Source organism: Cheilinus undulatus, linkage group 9 (genome assembly GCF_018320785.1).
Source record: "Cheilinus undulatus linkage group 9, ASM1832078v1, whole genome shotgun sequence".
In the NCBI taxonomy this organism is placed as follows: Eukaryota; Metazoa; Chordata; class Actinopteri; order Labriformes; family Labridae; genus Cheilinus; species Cheilinus undulatus.
Genome location: NC_054873.1, coordinates 17,724,353 through 17,746,328, shown reverse-complemented (window position 1 = coordinate 17,746,328; position 21,976 = coordinate 17,724,353). Strand labels below are relative to the sequence as shown.

At 36.8% G+C, this 21,976-nt stretch overlaps 1 protein-coding gene across 15 annotated transcripts in view; it reads left to right on the top strand.

Moving 5' to 3' along the window:
- LOC121515374 (neuronal cell adhesion molecule-like) overlaps nt 1-21,227 on the top strand; it is a 70,987-nt gene extending 49,760 nt beyond the window's left edge. For 6 of the 15 annotated variants that reach the window (XM_041796102.1, XM_041796099.1, XM_041796097.1 and 3 more), the window contains 10 exons: nt 83-198; nt 282-486; nt 1,720-1,842; nt 2,217-2,393; nt 7,060-7,119; nt 7,352-7,471; nt 10,446-10,601; nt 11,267-11,398; nt 13,599-13,677; nt 18,814-21,227. In XM_041796102.1, the coding sequence (XP_041652036.1) occupies nt 83-198; nt 282-486; nt 1,720-1,842; nt 2,217-2,393; nt 7,060-7,119; nt 7,352-7,471; nt 10,446-10,601; nt 11,267-11,398; nt 13,599-13,677; nt 18,814-19,060 (1,415 nt within the window). In that variant the 3' untranslated portion in view covers nt 19,061-21,227. Of the gene's footprint in view, nt 1-82; nt 199-281; nt 487-1,719; nt 1,843-2,216; nt 2,394-6,568; nt 7,035-7,059; nt 7,120-7,351; nt 7,472-10,445; nt 10,602-11,266; nt 11,399-13,598; nt 13,678-18,813 lie in introns of those variants that run through there. The other 9 variants (XM_041796109.1, XM_041796106.1, XM_041796108.1 and 6 more) reach the window with 4 other exon arrangements.
- Nucleotides 21,228-21,976: the final 749 nt, after the last annotated feature.

Sequence of the window (21,976 nt, the reverse complement as noted above, 5' to 3'; positions counted from 1 at the left end):
GTCTATGTTTCTCTTGTTATGCATTTGTACGTCTGTTTTCCTTGAAGATTCATCTGTTTTTGTCTTTATTATCCATTTTCAGTGCCTGTAGCAGCTCCAGACAACGTGCAGGCAATGGTGGTGAACAGCACTCTAGCAGAAGTCTACTGGGACCCTGTGCCTTCTAAACTAATACGAGGACATCTTAAAGGATATAAGGTACGATACAAAAAGAACCAGCACACCAATCCAACGACCATAATCTACTCTCCAGTACACTGACTATGCACTGTGTGTTGCAGGTGTACTACTGGAAAGAGCGCAGCCTTCACAGACACAACCCCCACCATGTGGAGAAGCAGATCCTGACCTTCAGAGGGAACCACACCCAAGGCAGACTGCCTGGCCTGCACCCCTACAGCCTGTACTCATTCAATGTCAGGATTTTTAACGGCAGGGGGGAGGGGCCGCCCAGCCCCACACAGCAGTTTGAGACACCTGAGGGAGGTAAGAGAGGGAATTCTTTTATGTATCTTTTTGGGTAGGATTTTTTAGCGTATATTTTCTTAACAAAATGTTCCCAATCTTCCTTGCAAAAGTGGTCAAAATTTGTCAGGTTGTGAGGGCATTCCCTGTGCATCAAAAAACTGCTTAAATTGTATAATCCTGCATTCAGTACAACTGAACCCCACCCGTAATGAATGCAGACTATGCCAAAGCACCACCTCATTCTCCTTAAATGATCCTAATTGACCCAGCACAATCCTTTCACATTGGAGCTTTGCAACACAGATTAGCCCGATGACAGACATGGAAGCTGGACAGTCTATCTTCTTTGCAAGGCTACTGGCTGGACCAGTCCAAAATTTTTTTTAATTTTCCTCTGATGTAGCCATTTTTTTGTTGATTTGGATGTATGCAAGGGAGAGAGGGCATATTTATCAAAGATGAACGTTTTAGTCCAAAAAGACTAAATGCCATGATAATCTTAAAAGGTGCTTTAATGAAGTGTTAGTCCAGGATGGTGCATATATATGCAATTATTTTTATTTTTTATTAATTTCTCCTTAAGGTTTTGGTTTATTTTTAAATTAAATTGAATATGGAAAAAGTTGCGAAATGATATATCTTAGTTTATTTAATTACAGGACTAGAGTGGTTTAACAGGAGAGTGTAGGCCTTGTCGGGCTACTGTAAACCATGTAGTCAGATCTGTTAGGATCGTCTGGATTATAAAGCAAGCAAACTTTAATCATTCAAAATATAAGTTTACAGTACATCTTTAAGTAAGATACATTAAGTAAGTGCATGTCATAAAAACCCTTGAGCAGACCCAGACTCATGTATTGTGATGTAATGGGGCTAGAGAGCAGTTCACGAGGAGAGAGGGTGAGTTAATAGTAAAAAGACTTTAACGTCCCCATAGGGAAATTTGTCCTGGGCTCTTCCCCACAGTTACAAAATCAATTAACGCATAAATAACGATCATACTACACATAAAGAGAGACTTAGAGAAAATTAAAGAGTTTGGGCAACACTATCTTTATTTATACATCTTTACTGCTTGTAAGACAGCTTTGTGTGGTGTGGAATAAAAAAAGGCAACTGTTCTATTAGTCTTTGATATGCTGTAGCTTCTGGTTCCATATCCTGATAAATTTCTGCCTAACAGTTCGTTTAACTTCACCTTCCTCCAGATCAACTTGTGTGAGGTTTTTTTTGTTTTCTGTTTCTCTATAGTGCCTGGACCTCCCACCTCCCTGTTGGTCACTAACATGGACCTGGACTCTCTGACGCTTGAGTGGAGTCCTCCTCATTTACATAATGGACGCATCACAGGCTACACCCTCAAATATCAGCCAGGTGAGGCTTTTTTTCCTTGTTATCTAGTAAACATCATCTTCCTTCATGTAGTTTGTAGTTTTGTTTGTCCTCTTTTTCATGTCTTTTCTTGTCCTGTTCAGTATCAGATTACAAAAATCAAAGGATTCATTAATGTAGTCTTGAAGCTATTAAATAAAGTTATTTTGCATACATTACAACTCAATTTAACAAATCAACTTTTGTCACTCCCGTCTTCTGTTTCTGAACCCCACACCTTCAAATACTTTCATTTCCAACTTTGTCATCATTAAAACTCCACCCCTCCTCTTATACCTCTGTATTTCACTGCTCTTACACTTCCATCATCCCCGTCCTTTTATTCTTACACCATCCATCATCCTCCACCCCTGTAGTCAATAACTCCAACGAGCTGGGCCCAGTGGAGGAGCTGGCCCTGCCCGCCAATGAGACCTCAGTCACTTTGTCCAACCTCAGGCACAGCACACGCTACAAGTTTTATTTGATTGCCAAAACAGTCAGGGGAGCAGGCCCCGCCATTTCTCAGGAAACTGTCACTATCATGGAAGAAGGTAAGTCAGCAAATGCAAACCTCCAAAAATTACCCTTTTTTCCATCTTTGTTTTTCTGGGAGGGAGATTATTATTAAACATATGAGTTAAACATACCATTAATTTACAGATGTTTGAAATACAGAATCAATGCTAAATCAAAACATAATACACAAATCTTTTAACTCCAGATTTGATTGTTGTTTTATTGTTGTTATATTTTATTTAGTTTGCTTTCATCACGGTGGCTCATAAGTTGAGAAGAAGAACATATTTTTAAAAAGACTGGGTCATAAGCTTAAAAATCATTTTTATGGCTTTTTAAAATTTTCATTCTGTTGGTTTCATACACAAGAAAATCTTATGTGAATCTGTTTTAAAATTGAATTATAATCCCTGATGTAATGCAGGGTATGCACAGATATATAGAGGATACCCACTTATATTTTAGTCTCAGAGACTATACCCACTTCTTAGTCCTCTCTAAACATCAGAGCTCAGTAGTTTGTTGCAACACATGCCACTTTATAACCCTTTTTTCATCACTGTTTCTGCCTTTTTTGCCACATTTTTTTCCACAAACCAAATTAGCCAAATGTTGCCATATCCCCCCCCCTTTTTGCTACTTTTTAACTGCTTTTCACCATTTCACAGCTCATTTTAGCAACTTTTTACTTCCATAAACTGTATTCGCTGCTTTATCCCTTTTTGCCCCTTAACCTATTCTTGCAACTGTTTTTTTATACCACTTCTGCCACTGTTTAACCACTTCCAACATGTGTTTCTGCCAATTTTTGCCATTTATGCCACTTATAACCAATTTTTGCCACTTTCTAACTGCTTTATTATTATTATATTATTATTTACCATTTTTACTACCCATTTTGCCACTATTAGCCATTTTTTCCCACTTTAAGTGAAATTTCACCACTTTTAACAACTTTTCAACACTTCTGCCAATTTTTCTATAATGCTAGTTATAAGTTAATGTTCAAGGTTCAGTGTTTCCTTATTAGTACCTAAAACAGTAAATTTATTGTGCAGACATAACTTTTGGCATTCCAAATATAAAGCCACAAATTGCATCAAAACTTATTTACAATTCAGGACATAATCAGACCAAATACTTTAAAAACTAAAAAGTTCAAGCAAACATTGATGATTAAAACCAAGTCATGATAAAATGCTTTAAAAAATTCATTCTAAAACAATACTTAATCCAATAAAGATCAAGAGCATTATCTTGTGCAGGTACAAAAGTGTCCATGTAGTGTTTTGTTCTCCCTTTACGGGAAATGGTCAGAGTGAAGAAGACTCAGAATTTAATTATTTGTGTGATCTGAGAGATACTTATTGATATCTGAAAGTGTCATTCCTATTTTGTTGTACTTTTGTGTTGCACAACATCTTAATGACTGTAAATCCTGAATTTTGTATATATGAAAATAGTATGATTAGACTGTATTGGTGAACTTAAATTGACCTCTAACACCGCCCTGATGAAAGTAAGCTGTCCAAAAACAGGAAAGACCTAACCAAAAGGGCATCAGACTTAGATGGTCCCACTCTGTAACAGTTAGAAATTGCAGTGCATACCTATGCAGAGTTGGAGTTCTTTTGCATTGAAATTCCTCCAAACACACGAATATTGTTTTCCCTTCGAGTATCATGTTCCCTTTTTTTCATCCCTGAAAAATAATTTTTAGAAATCAGGAGGATTAACAATGTGTCCATGAAGTCTTTTTGTATTTATTATTTCAATGCAAAATGGCAAATGTTCTTCTTCCAACCAAGCATATGTAATCATGTGCATTATATGTTTTATATCAAAGTCAATGCAACATTTTGTCACATTTGATTATTAGTAACACAGAGACATTTAAAGGTTTCAGTTTGAACTTTTGGAAATTATTTTCAAGCTTTTTTTTTGATTGTCAGACACATTATTGCACTAACTAATACTGCTCACAACAAGGGATGCACAATATTAGATTTTTGCTGATATCTGATATGCAGATGTTAACAAATTGTCTTTGATGCTGGTATATAAATGTAGTTTTGACATAAAACTTCAGTCCTTGAAACACACATTAATGTTTAAGGTATGAGGATGAACAAAAAGACAGTATCTTATGTAAGTGTTAATCCTGGCTAAAACTGCTCAAACTTTTTTGCACATATCCTATTTAGGATTAATAGGACGTGGTTAGTTTAAAGCTCTGCCTCGTCTTTGAACAGGGATCAGTTTGACCTAAAAATGTTGTCCATAAATCTTCTAAAGGTCCTGTTTCTTCAGAAAATATAACACTGGATCAGTTTTTGAGCAGATGTTTTGGCTGTGGTCAGTTGTTGAGGGTCTTTAGTCAGAAAAAAGCTTACATTTTCTGTGAAAATTATTAGTAATGATATTAAATTATCCCATAAAAACATACCCCAAAAACTTATTTAAATGTTCTCCAAATGTATCAGCAAATTTTATAATAAAGCTAAACATTCAAATAGAAATGTCTCCCAAAATCCCTTCTAAATTCCTGAAATTGTCAGGCAAATTCCCTAAAATTTCAAAGCAAATCCCTCATAAAACTCCTTATCAAACTCCCAATAATTTACAAATACATTCCTCAAAATTTCATGAAATGAAATGAAATCCAAACAAATTCCCTGACATTTCCATTGAAAAACCAAAATCCCTATCAAATTTCCCAAATTTATGAGTAACTTTCCTACATTACCATGAAAATAACAAAGATTCCAAAGTAAATTCCTCCAAAAACCTCAAAATAAAAAAACAAACATAAACAAACCAAAAACTCAATTAAATCCCTAAAAATTACAAAACTTTCCAGAATTCCTGTAAAATTTGGATAGTATCCTTTAATACCCCCCAAATTCTTAAAATGTTCCCAAAATATTTCAGTGAAACTAAATATAAACTGTACACATTTCACTAGAAATTTCACCAATAATATATCTAAATGCCAGAAAATTTTGAAGCAAATCTCCCATACAACATATCATCAAATTCCCAATATTTAATGAATATAATGAAACCATTCTTTCAAAGATCCAACCGAATTCCCTGACATTTCCATTAAAATTTTGGAAAAATTCAAAGAACAAAATTCCCCCAAAATTACAAATAACTTCTCAAATCACTATGAAAGTAAAAAAAAAAAAAAAAGTCAACACAAATTCCTCCCAAAAACTCAATTCAAATCCCTAAAAATTACAAGTACATCTCCAGAATTCCTGTGAAAACTTTGAAACACATTCCCCCCAACATTAAAAAAAATTCCCATGGAATTCCCATGAAACTTACAAAAAATGTTAAAGCAAACTTCCCCCAACACTTTGAATGAAACTCTGCAAATACATAAAATACAAATAGAAGCAAGCCCAAAAAATAGCTTTAAAATACTTAAAAATATCTAGGCAAATTCTCCAGAATATCCAAACTAAGTTTTTGAAAATTTTGTAGCAGATTCTCCCATTTAAAGCAAATATTAGTGGACATCCTGGTCAAATATTTCCAGATTCTAATAGCAGAATCTATTACTTTGTTTTAGGAAACCAAGATGTATTGTCCTATTATGGACAGTACATGCAGGGTATTAGGAGGATATGGCTGATATTTACAGTTATATAAGCTGATACTTACAGACAATATTTTAGTATTAATTCATGGCAGAAATTTTCATACCTACGATACGATGATTAACTTGTAAACTAACATATCTGCTAATATGGATATCATGCCTATAATATTGTGCATCCCTACTCTAAACATGAATCTATACCCTGATTGATGTTTGCAGCAGTCTTAATGTTTTTTCTGGACATTGTTGTGTGTTTTATGTGCTTGTGATGTTCCCTTTAAGTCTATAGTTTACAATGCACACATTTCCATGTACTATTTAATGCTTTTTCTATAATCTGTAATTTTATAGTAGCATTTTTGTAGCATGATGTATGTTAGACCTTCGTTAATGTCCATGTTAGTGAAACATGAGTGTGATCCAGTTGCATTGTTACACCAGGTGATCCAGGTTAAAAACCTCTGACCAGTTGCATTTTAGATCACACAGCATGACTTTACATAAATGTCTGAATGTTAAAGAAGTCCTTGATGAGGGTAGGGTTTTTCCCTTAGTGACCCCTGTCCTGTTGTTTCTCTGTGTCCTGTTTCTCTCTAAAAGCTCTAATATCACAGCTTGACGTAGTTGTGGGCACCGGGGCCGGTGGTATCTACACTGCTGCATGTTTTTAAAGATATAGCAGCCGTAGCTTTTTAACCCACCGCAAGCATGAAGTATTCGTCTTTAAGCAATTTCCCCCCCGTCTCTATCAAACTCTGCAGCCCACCATAATTCTCAGCTGAATTCAAAGCTGTGGAAAGTTCAAAGCCACACAGATAAAGATGCTGTGTGACGTTTGTCTTTTTAATGCTATGTGATAAAAGTAGATGAGTCTTTTCAAAGCTCTCCGCTGCTTTTTTTCTTTTCTTTTTTTGTGCCTTTGGCGACTTTGACCCCGCTTCCCTGCTGCATGGCGAGAGTTTGCCTGGCATGCCAATGAACTGTGTCCACTGTGTGCAGTGACGTCAGTGTCTGTAGTGTCCATGCATGTGGAAAGTGTTAACGTCTGTGTGTGTGTGTTGCCGTCTTTACCCTCTCCATATTGTTTACAGGAAACACCCAAACCTCTCATCCCATTGCACGGTCTCCTCCTCACCATCCCCACAACAATGGTACAGATACTGCTGCGATGATAGCACACTTCATGCCTGATTTGTTGTTGTGTTTTCCTTTGCTGGTTGGCATAGTTTTCCAGTTTGCGTAAAGCTATGAAGAGCTTGATTCAGTGATGCTTAGACGTTTAATGGGAATGTAATTTAATCAAAGCAACTGATTGCAAGTTATTAGATTGTTCTTTGCCCAACGGATCAATCTTGATGGTTGTCTTTTCTCTTGTGTGCTCAGCTCCGCCTGCAAGTCCTTTCAGGAACGTTAGCTCCTTGGTGGGAGAAGACGGGGCCCTGATCAGTTGGGAGTACTGGGGGCCAGAGAGAAACATTTACGTAGAATACAAATTAGAAAACAGTAAGCAAAGAAACACACCTCTGTTTCTGCTAGTTTCACACATAGGTGGCAGGAGACTCCCAGTTCATAATTAGCTTGTGCAGGTGAATAGAAATATTGGCAGTCATGTCGATGCTGGGTCTTGCCAACACGGACCCAGATGTGATAAACAAGTCTGTCTCTAATTGGATTGCTAATTTCCCCGTCCCTTAAGTGACTGGAATTGTGTGCATCTCCCTTGGTAATTGTGATAGAAGTCCTGCAAACAAACATCATAAAAGGAGAACAAATATCTGTCTGATGCCAATTGATTTCGACTGAAGTGTTCTCCATTGTTTCTATCCACCTGCAGAGAGGATGAAAAACTCTGTGTTGTTGTAGCATTGCTCTCTCACACCTTCTGTCTAATGGTTACAAATTAGGGAACATCATTAGCATAGATACCAGTCACTTAGAAAATGTCATCATCAAGAACAGAATCAGAAGATCATCAACCAAACATGTTTCGTACTAAACCTTTCACAGCCTGGAGCTGTACGGTGGCCCTGAGAGATCATTATACTCCAAATCATGAAAACACAAATAGACAGAACAAGACCCTTTTTATTTTGACAAATGAAAGCAAAGGTTTCTCACCTATTTTAGTTTAAAACTATCATCTGCATTCCTAGTCCTTCCGCACTTTAAGGCGTAATGCTCACAAGGACAATGCTAACATTTGATACCATTTAATATAATGGTTACCATATTTGTTATGAGATTTTAGCATGTTGGAAAAATGTCAGCCTTTAGTGCTGTCCAGCCTTTTACCTCCTTTTTATTGGCAGAGTTTAATATTTTAACAGCCTTGTTTAAAACTAAGAATCTGTTCTGTTTAGCTAACTGCTTGACTGGCAAACAGTACAGGAGGTCATTTTATTTGTTTTGATTCTCAGAATGGAAATACTTGCTAAAACTTAACTTTTAGCTAAAACTAAAAAAAAAAAAAAATCAGACAAAATGTCTGTTTAAGGTTAAGGTAAGGGTTAGGATACCAAAAGTTAAAAGTTAAACACCCTACCTGTAGAACCATAAGACTTAATGTATGATAAAGCGTGAAACAGTCTGCTTACAAGAAAGAAGCCTATCCACCGTGAAAACATTATAGTACAGGAGCATGGCTTATGAAGCTGTGTAAGCTACGTAGATAACGAAGTTAACAAAGCTAAAGCTAAGCTAAGAAAGCTGCTACATAAGATATGTTATGTGTACCCAAATTAGCTTTAGGTACATTTGCTAAAGCTCACTTTACTAAAGCTAACTTAGTCATAGATTACAGAGCTATGCAGCTAGCACAGCTAAAGCTAAGCTCACAAAGTGACTGTATAAGCTATGTAGCTAAAATATCTTTGAAGCTGTGTTATCTTTAGCTGTGTTTGCTAAAGCTTATGTTGCTAAAGAAAACATAGCTACATTGGCTGATTTAGTAATGTTAGTTATGTAGCTAGCATAGCTATGTTAGCTTTAGCTAACAAAGCTAAGCAAGCCTCCCTTCATGTAACTACTTCTAAAACATGTCTATAATTAATGTAATACCAAATTCGACCACTGACCTTTCTTATGACCCGCCTCAGCCCCAGCACATTACCTCTTACAAGTTTTACTAAAAGCAATTAAGAGTCAGCATTTCCAATATTACAACCACCACTGATGGGCTTCAAAGAAACTGCTTTAGAAACCAATGGGTGACTTCAGTGAGACTACAACCTTTCTTATTACAATCTATTTATTTTGTTAACCATGTTTATTAGTTTAGTAAATCATATTAGCATGCTAATTATGGTTATAAACACAGTTGACGCTAATCACACAACCACTGGGTTTAAAGACTGCCAGAAATATAAGTATTACAATGATACTGATCAAATTTAATGGCAGCCTGCTGCAAAGTGTGGAATCATTTAACTACGAGTATAATCAGAATGCTTCGTCAGTGTGCACTGTACAAGTGATATTTGCTGTGCTTCTCTTGAACAAAAACAATGACTTTTATTACATTCACCCACATGCATGTTCATCAACAATAGTTGCAAAGAATTTGCTTTTAAACAATGTGAAATATTAAGTATCTACAGTGTCATAATATCTTGGATTGTACTCCACCCTTCTAGGATAAAAAGCATGTTGAACATTACACATTTTAAGTAATATTACACATGAAATGTTCCAATAAGTCAGTAGTTTTCAAACTATTTTCCCTTAGGCACTCTTAAGATCAAGCCAGAATCTCAAGGCTCACCAAGCAAAATAGCCTCCAGTATCTTTAGTAATTTTATAGTTATAGTAATAAGGTATGATTGTATAAATTCCCATGGCTACCTAGACTAACTGCCTAAAGGCACAACAGGATGCCTCAGCATACCATTTTCGAACTACTTGCCATAAATAAGATGGCATATAAATGCTGTGCACCTTTTTCATACTGTCAACTCTTCATTTCATGGTGCTAGAGGAAAATTCAAAGGGAGCATAGGTGGGAATGAGTAATGTTCATCATTTGTGCAACATGAATGTCAAAATTTGACTACATCCTTTCAGTAGATACAGAGAGATCACAGTGTGAGTTTGACCAGTGGTTGACAACTGGACTGATGAAGCTTACAGTGAGCTTTGACATTAACGCTGCCAGCAAATGCTACAAAACTGCAGAAATTACAAAATAAGTCTCTAATGGAGAATAGCCTTAATTATTTCCATATATACATTTTGCCCCCCAAAACTTTGAGTGCATTGACCTTCCAGAGTCACCATACAGATTTAGTCATTAACTTACTGTATAAATAGTATCCATGAATATCACCAGTTTAAATTTAATATAATCCTCAATTCATTCCTCAACTCATTACCTAAGACTAATTTCAAGTCCTTAGTTCCATCATATCATCATCTTCATGACCCACCTGATTTTTGTCTGCTCCCTCAAACGTTCCCCTCTCCATGACCGTCCGTCCTGCAGGTGAAGACGAGTGGCAGAGAGAGCTTGTGAACGGCTCTCAGAATGTTATGCTGAAGAGCTTAAAGAGGGGTCTCTCCTATAATGTGCGTTTGGTGGCGAAAGGTCACCACGACCAGCCGCTCCACCAATCAAAGGAGCTTTTGGTCATATTCCCAGGTGAGGCAGTTCCTGGGTGCTCCGGCCTGGCCTTGCCTTGCACTGCATCGTGTCTAGATTGTACCGTAGTTTGTGGTGTTGTGTAATTATAATCCAGTCGAGCATGGGTTTAACAGATGTGTCGTGGTTGCTCTGTATGTCAGGCATGAACTGTAGTGATATAGAGACTGTGAATAGCAGTGTGCATGACACCCTGGTTTAATATCAGCATAGTTAGAGTCTGTCCTGTAGATGTGACAATTAGAGAAAGTGGAAACTTTTCTCATATAGATGTTTAGTTTTTGTTTTAATATCCAACCTAATACCACCCACAGGAAACCTACGGTGTGTGTTTGTGTGTAATCTGTGTGTGTCTTTGTGTGCATCTGTGAGAGGAGTATTGATTCCTTAAATTGTGTACTAATGTGCTTTCAATAATGCATCCCAGTGTCCATTAGGGTGGTGTAGCAGAATTCTAACTCATCTAACTTGAAAGTTGTCTTTCAGTAACAAGAAGCAAACGTGATCCACTCATGACCTGAAACATCTAACAAGCACATACTAAGAGATTGACTTGTTACCAGTTTGTTTTAGAACATCATTAGTGATAATGGCTTCCTGTTAACACAAGAAAAAGTCAATTCAGTCATAAATGGCCTGTAAATGTTCCTCTTTCCTCTGACCAGCTGTGGCGAGCAGACAGGTGGACATCGCCACTCAGGGATGGTTCATCGGCCTCATGTGTGCCATTGCTTTGCTCATCCTGATCCTCCTCATTATCTGCTTCATCCAGAGGAATAAAGGAGGAAAATACCCCGGTGAGTAGTATTAGCATAAACACCGCCATGGGTATACTGTGCATGCACTCACCTTAAAGTCATACATAAATTCAGCCCTATGCTGCAAGCTTTATATCCAAGCATATTAGGATCATGTTAAGATTTCACTGACAATCACTGAAAATTGGTTTGATTTCTGCACTCAAATATCTACAGTGCTTAACAAATTTATTAGACCACCTTTCATATTTGTCTCAGAGACCATCCAGCATCATGAAGTGCTTTAATGCCGACTCTTTCATTTTCAGTAAGCTCTCCATGTTTTACCATTTTGAACAGGAATGAGGAATTTCAAACTGAATTCACCTTTTTATACCCAAATTTGAGCCGGCTCACTGGGCTTCTCTGAGAAGTCAGAAATGAATCAAGCATAACATTCAACCGCTAAAACTATTTTTTTCTGTTCAGGAATGCAAGTAAAAAACTATAATTTGACATATTAATCAAGAAATAATAACGTGCTTTACTATTTTTTTCAGTTTTTCAGTAAATCAGTACATTTGAAAGTTCATGGATAATAATAATAATTATATTTTAGCATTAAAAATATCATGTGGGTTAAAGAGCCTCTAAATATTGGTGTATTAACCATTGCAGAAACATAAAAAATTATTTTGGTAATTACTAATACTGTTAATTTAGGGCAGCTGTGGCATAAACCTTACTTTGGGTGGTGGTCTAATAAATTTGTTAAGCACTGTACATTAATTTAAAAGGTGACCATTCCTATGTTATATTTTTTAATTGAGGTCTAACAAGGTCAAAGACAGAAAAATTCTTCATTTTTATAACTGTCATAGGAAGTTCAATGGCCAAATCTCACCTTTGTATCATAGATCCCCACTAAATTCAGCATTGCCAGAGAATTAAGACCAGCACTGCTCAGCGGCATCCACCTCTGCTTCTCCTTCTCAGGACTCTGTTCAAGTGAAAACGCTTCTAATAAGTCATATTTACTAAACAGAAAACTGACATTTTTATTTTCGTTTATAAATTTTCTCATAATAAGGAAGAAATGCGCTGATAAAGGCTTTTCTGGTCACGCTTGAACAGTCCTGGAATGTGCATGAGCTTTAGCACCCAGGAAGTGCCTTTTTTTAGTTCATTTCTCCCTCAATGAGAAATGTATGAATAAAAACCAAAATGTCAGTTTTCCGTTTAGTAGATGCCTTATAAAAGCCTTACTAAACAGAGCTCTCTATTCAAAACTAGAGGCAAACAGCAGAGATAGGTGGAGCTGGTTAGCACTGGTCTGTACTCGTCATATTAGTGGTGACAGAATTTTACATACTGTGCATTTAAAGCAAGAGAAAATGTTAAAAAACACAATAATCAGAAGCTTTATTTTTCTATCTTCTTGACGGGTTTTATTCATGTCATTCAGACGGACATGTCCCACTACTATAATGCTTTAACATCAAATATTTCAATAACAAACCACAGTCTTTTACATCATTATTATTACAGTAGTTATTTTGAACTTATAATAAACAGTCTACATTCAATATATGAATTTTCTTGTCATTTAATCCCTCATTTTATTTTGTTTGTGTTTTTTATTGAATTCCAATGTTTTATTTGTTTCTTTATTTTTCTTGGGTGGTAAAGGGTTAGGGTTAACTTCTTCCTTTTCTGCTTCTTTTCTAGCTTAGTTGTGACACCACATCAATCTAACTCCGTTAAAAACTCATTTAATAACTTTTCGTCTAATTTCGGTTTAATATGAGGCTTTTCTCATTAAAACACATGAAAGTTAAATTAGACACTCTCAGTGTAATTATGAAAGACTTTATAAGTGAGATGTCTCGCTCATATGACATAAACTTTTTGGGAAGAATGAAAGATGATTTGTTGCTTTGAAAAATCTTGGTAAAACTTAATTTTCAGGTTGTATGACTGCACAAACACAAAGTGACAGAAAAAACAAAAAGAGAGATTCCCTTACTTTGGGGCATTTTTTTCCTTTGTCAGACACCCAGCTTTACCCCCATGTCACTCTCTTCTCCCTCTCCCAAGTTTCTAATTCTAATCCTTAATAAAACTTAATCTGCTGGTATAAAGTAGTAGGAGAGTCAAACACTTTTATAAAGTATTCCATGGGATATAAAACATGGCATATTTGACCGTGGTTGTTGTCTATAAACTGGGTTGTCTGAATCTCTTCCTCCTCTCTCACCAGTCAAAGAGAAGGAGGACGCACACACTGACCCAGAGTTCCAGCCCATGAAAGACGATGACTGTACTTTTGGGGAATACAGGTGAGAGAAAGTGCTTCGGCCTCTGGAGCCCCCAGAGCCCTTTATTTATTTTTTTACCCATCAACCCTTGCTGCCCCGTCCGTGCTTTCTGCTCAGATCTGCTCTCTCTGGCTGGGCTGGAGCTCTGCACTCCCCTCCCTCCTCTCAGCCTTTACAGCTGACCAATAACTGATCCAGGACCATCATAATCCATAAACAACACAGTAGGAAGGAGAGGTGCCCCTCATCTGGACCTTTGCCACCTTGAAGCACAATTTTTTTTTTTTTTCCTCCTGGGTTCTGGGACGACCTGGACGCTACTTCTGTTGGACTCTTACTGTGTGTGCTCGATATGACATCTCAGTGTCAGTTGAGAAGCAGGATTCTTCAGGTTTAAGGGATTTGGGGGTTTAAATAAGACTGTCAGGAAAAACATATAAGCTAAATTCATCTACAGCAAATCCTAAAGTGACCCCGGAGTACTGAATCCCTCTCACAATAATAAGCTACTCTTATACATCCTGTGTATAGTATACATATTACTAACACTTTGCCTAGTGTATTGCTACTGACGTCCTCAACCCTCGTAGGCCTGAAAATGACTGAAATTACCATTCTTGTTAACTTAGAGCATTTATCCAGCTATGCTTATTAGCATCCTCTTTCTAGGCTGCTTCTCCAACCGCACGCAGATTTTAAAAAAGCACTTTACTTCTGTATAGCATTTTTGAATTGTTTTTTATAAGTCAATTTATAAGATGTTCTTGCTTTTATATTTTATATTCCTTTTTGTATTATGTATACATAAATCTGCTCTATGGATTTTATTCTGAGACAAACACATATCGATATATAGATCTATACATAATAATATGTCATATGCATGGTGTTAAGACCTGATCTATGAAAATTTGCTCTCTAGGCAATAATGTGTTGAATGGAATATTGTTCATATATAGATATACAGTATATAGATGCTTATGGATATTATATTATATTATCAGCATGTTTGATGGAAGCAATCATCATTGTGCAAGAGCTGGTTAATGCAGTTTTATTACAGGCCAGTAGCCATTCTTTAAAAGTAATAATTCATTAAAGCTGAGGCTGGTGATATTTTACCATAATCAACAAATCCTTTAAATAGACCCTGACTATTTAATTCACAGTTTGTTTGACACTTTCTGCCTCAAAAGAAAGAGTAAAATCTTACAAACAAGGACATAAAGAACACAGTGCTGTGTACAAAATCACACTACTCACTTAATAGTGTTTGCAACCCTATCGGGTGCCAAAGATTTTGGCGGTAAAGCTCTTTCTTCTTTTTGTTCATGAAAATGAATCTCAAACATAATAGCAAACACCAAAATAACACACTTACTGGATAGTTTTTACAAAGCTCTTTTTGCTAAAACAAGTGTATGTAGGCCTCTTCTGTTGGAGTATTATCAGTGAAAGCAGTTAAAACTGGTTTTAATCTTTATCATAAACGGAGATCCCCGTGCACAGCCCAGGTAGTCAGGTGCCAGTTGGTAGCAGGTCCGAAGTAAATAAAGAGAAATAACCCGCCACACACTGAGATAGACTTTACTATTTATTATGAGCGAACAACGCGTTTCTCCTGTAGCTTCCTCAGGTTCGCCCAGCATAATCAAACAGGCATACACAGGTGTGTTTAATACACATGGTCACGTGACCAATAATCAACCAAATCACTCAGTTTAACAACAAACATGGATTATAATACAACAGAGTTACAAGAATAAAGAAAAGAACAAAATATGTGCTGTATAAATATCAAAGGTGAAAATCCATAACAAGAAATGCAAAACTTAATTGATCCTGGTTAAAAAAATATATAATATCTTAGTTCATATTAACTCTCAGGTTTTAATCTTTATTTTTTTGTTTGTTCTGGGTCTTTTTGAAGGGCTCTCAACTTTTTAAGATATGGTTGGGTAGCACTGATGAAGGTTGTTTTCAACCACATGGTCCTGAGTTAAATGGGGGGAAGTAATGGGGGACAGCCATAAATGTTGAATAGGAGCTGTACTTTACAGCTTTAAATGGATATCTATACTGCATTAATCATCAGGAAATTTCTACATAGACTGAAAATGATCCCTTCACTTTACAGTGTAAAGTTTAAATGATTTACCTGGCGTGGCGGTGGTCAATATAACAAATATTCAGTCCTTCAGACCTCCTAGCGTCATCTACCCAGATGAAGGAAAACAAGAGTCTTTCGCCAAGATGACTAAAGCTCGACTAAAATGTAATGTAAATGTAATGTAGTTTCTCTTTCTCTTCTGCCCCTCAGCTGTAGAAAGCAGGGACCCCAGAGTGCATAGAACACACTACCATGATTTGGTACCAGATTTAGGCAAGAGAATAAATACTTCGACTAAAAGTAAAGACTACAATTTAAAGACTTTTTAAGGACTAAAACTATACTAAAATGTTCTTGAGTTTTCGTCGACCAAAACTACACTAAAACTAAAAAAGGGTAGAAGTGACTAAAACTAAAAGACATTTCATCTAAAGACTAAGACTAAAATTAAAAATAGCTTCCAAAATTAACAGTCTTGTACTGAGCTATGAGGCTAGCCGAGCCCCTTTAACATAAAACAAAATCCCCATTTTGTCTCAAACATGCTTTAAGTTGAAACAGTGATGTACTACCAATGGAATAAACTTTGTGAGTAGAACATCCACAAACAGACATGTCTGCCTCCAAGTCATCCAGCATCCTCTTAAAAGTGTCAAAAGAGACCAAATTGTGGAGATTCAGGCCTTTTTAAAATTCTTTCCAGCTAAAAGGAGCAGCAAATTTAAAGGCATTTAAAGGATGTGAAAGTCAAGCTGCATCATCAATATGTTGTTTCGTCCACTCTCAATTCTTTGACAGCTTTGAGTGTGCCAGTGCATAGCATTTTCACATTCTTCTCATGCAAATGCACTTTGTGCTCTTACGCACTCAAAATATAGAGAATTTAAGACAGAAGTTTGCAACTTGGAACATACCTCACCATCTTTATGCATAAATAAATGAATGGTGGTGTGAAAATATGCTTTACATTAGTAAGTTTGTCACCTTATGTAAATTTGTACTAATGTTTCTGATAAAATCTGCTCAGTTTTGCATTAGCTATTGAGTTTCATACATTTTTATCTCAGAATTAATAATCTCAGCAGCTGTCAAGCTGCATGATTCAGTTAAAAAAGCATTGATGCCATTATCAGCTGCCAGGGTAATGGACTAAAGCCCTCCCTGCCCCCACCCTAATTCAGCTGATGAGTGCACTACATCGCCCACTACAGAGAGCTCCCTATGCAGGAAGTAGGAAGAAGGGAATATATGTATGACTTTTCTTTAGTCAAAGTAGCAAGTTAATTTATTTGGGAATTTTTAATATCGATTTGTGTATTATTGGCACCAGGTTAGAGTGAATAGATTGACTTAAAGCTCCTGTGAGGAAATCTGGTTTGTGTTGAATTTTGGTGCCCCCCTGCAGATAACTATTTACTCTACAATGGTCTTGCCCTGTACTTGCTAAAGAAGGATTTTTTGACCAAAAATTTCATCCTGATTTTTCTTGCTCTGACAGTCTTTTATACTCTTATCAATCACATAGAAGCATGTGTTTTAAATCCAGTTTGTTCGATAGCTAGTGAGAAACTCATCACTTGAGCTTTAAAATCTGATATAATGAAAAACATGTTGGCTAGTTGAACAATGCGGCCTCTTGATGGGTGTTTTTCCTCCTTTTTTAAAAACATACAGAGCTCTATAGCAGAGAGGAATACTGGCCTTTAGCAACACAGCCAATCAAATTCTAAGTAACATACGCTAGTTTTGACCCTTTTGTGGGATTTGTTGCCGAGAGAAATGTGAAATATCACCAGACTTATCCTTTAACACTCATGTTTGCTGAGTTAAAATCTATTTACACTGCAGGGGAATCTCAAACGGACATTGACTCAAAGAACACAGTAGACAATAAATCACAAGGCAAAGTGTACAAATATTCTAGTGCCTTTGTGAGAGTATACCTTCTGTCCATGCTGTTTCATTAAGCTCAGCTGGAATCTTGCAGTATGTCAATAAAGGCGTCAGATAACTCAACCACTGTTGTTGTGTTGAACACACTGTAAGTCCGGAGTGTATTGTACAGTACATGGCGTATGTGCCTGTTAGTGTGTCTGTTGTGTTTTATGGGATCTCAGCTGGATCTCCTCATCTGATCGCAGAGTCTAGGTCTCAGTAAGGTAAGGGTGCTGTTCTGTAAACTCAGCATGTGACCAGGGTCAGTGGTTAGTCGAGTCATTGTGGAGAAAAATGCTCACCTTGTAATCTTCCTGTTTTTTTTTTTTTCACTGCTGTCATCAAGTTTAACATCTGCTCATAAAGCCTTCATCATGTTCCCTGCATAGAGACTTTCCAGTCATGAATCCTTTGGTTTAACCGTGCTACTTTAATCCCTGAAAATGCTTTTTGCATGCTGATAAATATCTTTTCACTTTAAATCAGAATTTCAGCATCATGATGGCTTTGTGATCTTATCACATTAATGTTCAGCTCATGTATGTGGATGTTTCCGACTCTGATATCCAAAGAAAAATTTCTTTGCAGATTTTCCATGCATTTTGCCAATTTGTGATTATTATCATGCTTGCTTTGGGGGATGTTTGGCTGAAACCTTGCTTTACAAGTTTTTATTCACATCACTGCCTTGGATATTTTTCTGTTGTTCATCACAACCTCTGTCTCTTTTTGGGGGGGGGGGTGCTTTCTTCAAACAGCATTTACCACTTCATACTTGGTTTCAGGGGGAATTTGAAAAGGATATGGTTGCTTGAGCTTTATTCCCCTGTTGCCTGACGGAAACCAACTAATCATTCATAGCTGCTGTTTTTTAGACATGGAGCAAGCCAAATTCAGATTCGCCTCATAGAAAAGTTCACTGTTGCATATTAATGAAAAACACTGATTTGCATCTTAAAAACTAATGACTCAAAGAGAGGAAAACTGATTGTCAACCTTAGAGAATCTGCTTAAATCTGAGCGCTCCATCTAAAAAAAGTGATCACTAATCTCCTTGTTGCATCTGTCACACCATCTCACCTGTAACACCTGCATGTTATTTTCTCCTTCAGTGACAATGAGGACCATAAACCGTTAAAAGGGAGCCGCACGCCGTCTAATGGGACAGTTAAGAGAGACGACAGTGACGACAGTTTAGTTGACTACGGGGAAGGAGGAGATGGACAGTTCAACGAGGACGGCTCATTTATCGGACAGTATAGTGGAAAGAGCGTCAGCAGGGAGACTGCTGAGGGCCACGAGAGCTCCGAGGCCCCGTCCCCTATTAACGCCATGAACTCCTTGAACTCTTTTGTGTAGCTGATCGGCGCTCACAGACTTTTAATATGACTGCTCGATCCCCTGAATCCCTACACTGCTTGGCTTTATGATCACAACTCCATCCCTGATGCAACACAGGACACACAAGATGCACACAAATCAGCAAAGACTTTTATGTTTTCTTTTTAAAACCCATGTTCAAGGATTTAAGGATGCACTCAACTCACAGTTCAATACATGTCACAATATCAGGTTCACAATATGATTTTATCATAGTGTATTTTGCTTGATTCTTTAATTTTTGCAGACAATTCATGAATAAATGTGATTCTTTTAAATATAACAAATATAAAGAATAACCCTTATCTTGTACATAGTACTTTTAATTTTGCTGTTGTATTGTTAAAAATCAAAGAAAGACACAATGCACCCCCTGCTGGTTAAAATTAGTATTGCAATATATATTTTTGTTTAATAGATGAAAACAGTCCATTATTGTATGGACTTTTGTATTGCTTTGTGAGGTATTGTTACATCCTTGCATGGGTTTGTTCCATTATACAGCTGACCAAGCAGCATTCACCAAGGCAGTCAGAAAATATCTCAGCCTGACATTTGATTTTTACTGTGCATGAAATACCTGATATGACTTAAATCCATATATTAATTAATATTTTAGAATTAACACGTGTGGCATTCTCACCACAAATTTCACATGGACTATGCAGTGCTTGTCTGAACTTTATTTGTTTCTATTATATTATCTACTATGTTCAAATAGTAACCATTGTCTACAGTAAATGCCTATTACTCCATGTATTTCCTTCCAACACAGAAGCTTGTACCTGACTCTGTATTTGATAATGTAACTCCTTTATGTATTCCATTATGCATTTACAGTGCACAAGGCAGATCATGTACAGTGTGTATATATAAAGTGAACTAAACTGAATATTTGGAGCAGAGCGCACAGCATGCTTGCAATTGCTGCACTGACACATCCTCATCTGTCACTGCTCTGCTGCATCCATGATGGAGGAAAACGCTGCATGGCATGTCATCAAACCTCCATCACCTTTGCCCTGCATGTAACCTCTTATTGAGCTTGACCTGAAGGCCAGTGGTGGTAGAGGGAGGGTACGGTGAGGGTGTGACAACTCGCTTCAGCCCCTCCGGTGCGTCTTCAGAAGGTAGTGCCTTTTTGAATCGATCCTGGAGTGTCTTTTTGGCCGTGACTGAACAGAGACAATAGCAGGACTGCAGCAGCCTAATCTGAGGATGGATGAGATAAGCCGCAGAGGAGGACTCTATGGAGGGAGGTATGATTCATATACTCTTGTGATCTTATTTTAAAGACTCCTCCTGATGCCTAGAGGCCATAGGCTAGCTTTTATTCCTGGAAACGCAGCCACACGGGATCAAACTAAAACACTGTTTAAACTCTGTCTGGTGCAGTCATCATGTACAGTACCTGAGTGTATCTGCAGCGTGTGAATGTACGGGTGTCTATGAGTGTGTATGTGTGAATACTGTACATTATTCAGTCCGTATTAAGCAAACACTGTTCACTGATACTAACCACACTTGAGGGCCTTTGGATGGGATCAAGAACTTTTTTTCTTAACTTGCATCAAGTTTTTTTTTTTTTTTTATTATTTTGAAGATGTGTAGAATATTTGTTGAATTTGTAAATACATGAATGATTGTACAGGAACAAGCAGCTTCTACGGCAGCCTAAGAGGCAATATTGTGCATGATGGTTTAACTTGTTGATAGGGCTGTATTAAATATAGAGAACTTGTAGAGAATAAATATATATATTCATTTTTTTTTTGCTGTGCACAGTGTATATTGTACTGTAACTAACTGGACAGAAAATTGCATACTGTATAAAAATGAGTTGTGATTGTTTTCTGATTTGCTTGTTAGTGATTTACATAACTGTGGTTATGTACATCAACATACAGCATCATGAATTGATATACAGAATTATATTATTCTGATTTGTATTGCTTTTACGTGTTCCCAATATACTGCCAAAATGATGCTCTTTTCTGACAGTATTGCAGATGGTTTTTGTATTTAAGAAACAGATTTGTACTAACATATTCTTTCTTTGTCTCTATTTAAGTTTCTCCTTTTAGTGCAAGTATGAAATTCAAGCTTCTGGAAATATAATGAATGAATAAATGATTATCTGCTTTCATTTCTGATTTCAGACTCTTCACTGAGAATTTCATTGCCTCCTCTCAAATGGGTTATGCCCTGACTGACATCTTAGTCATGCTGATCTTTTTTGTCAGTGCGTGTCTGCTTAGAGCAACATTATATAACCTTTAATGATTCATTGCATAACGAAAATTATACCACCTACAGCATAAGGAAATGGGCTACATGTATTTTTAGGCTTTATTCATGGGTAACAATTCATGTATACTGCATTTACAAGGACAGCATAAGTGTCAGCCCAGTGTTCTTGGAATAAAATGCTCATTCATGGAAATTAGCACCTGTAGCTGAAATTATGCTATCCTTAATTATAGAAAAAATCATGCAGCAGCATCCTTTACAGGATTTGCACACTTGTAGCTGGTTTAGGCAGAGTTCATTTTCAATTTGATACTAAATATGGTCAAGGAAGCTTTTCAGATCTAGTTCAATGTGTGTTCACGGGGATCAATTTAAATGTGTCTTTGAGTTCCCCAAAATGTTCAATATATACAATACTTTCATCAAAACCATTAAGATCAATGATTCCAACCTGTTTAGAAGTCAAATCTGAAACCTAACAATGTGGTTTTCAGGACAGAGAAAAAAAAAGAACAAATATTGATACTTTCTTTTACTGAGTGTTCTTACATCTTATGCTTTCTGTGTCATAATAAAGTGCTTAACTTTATGCTTAAGTGGACTGAAGTATGTAATACAAATCTGGAGTTTATACAGCACTGTGCA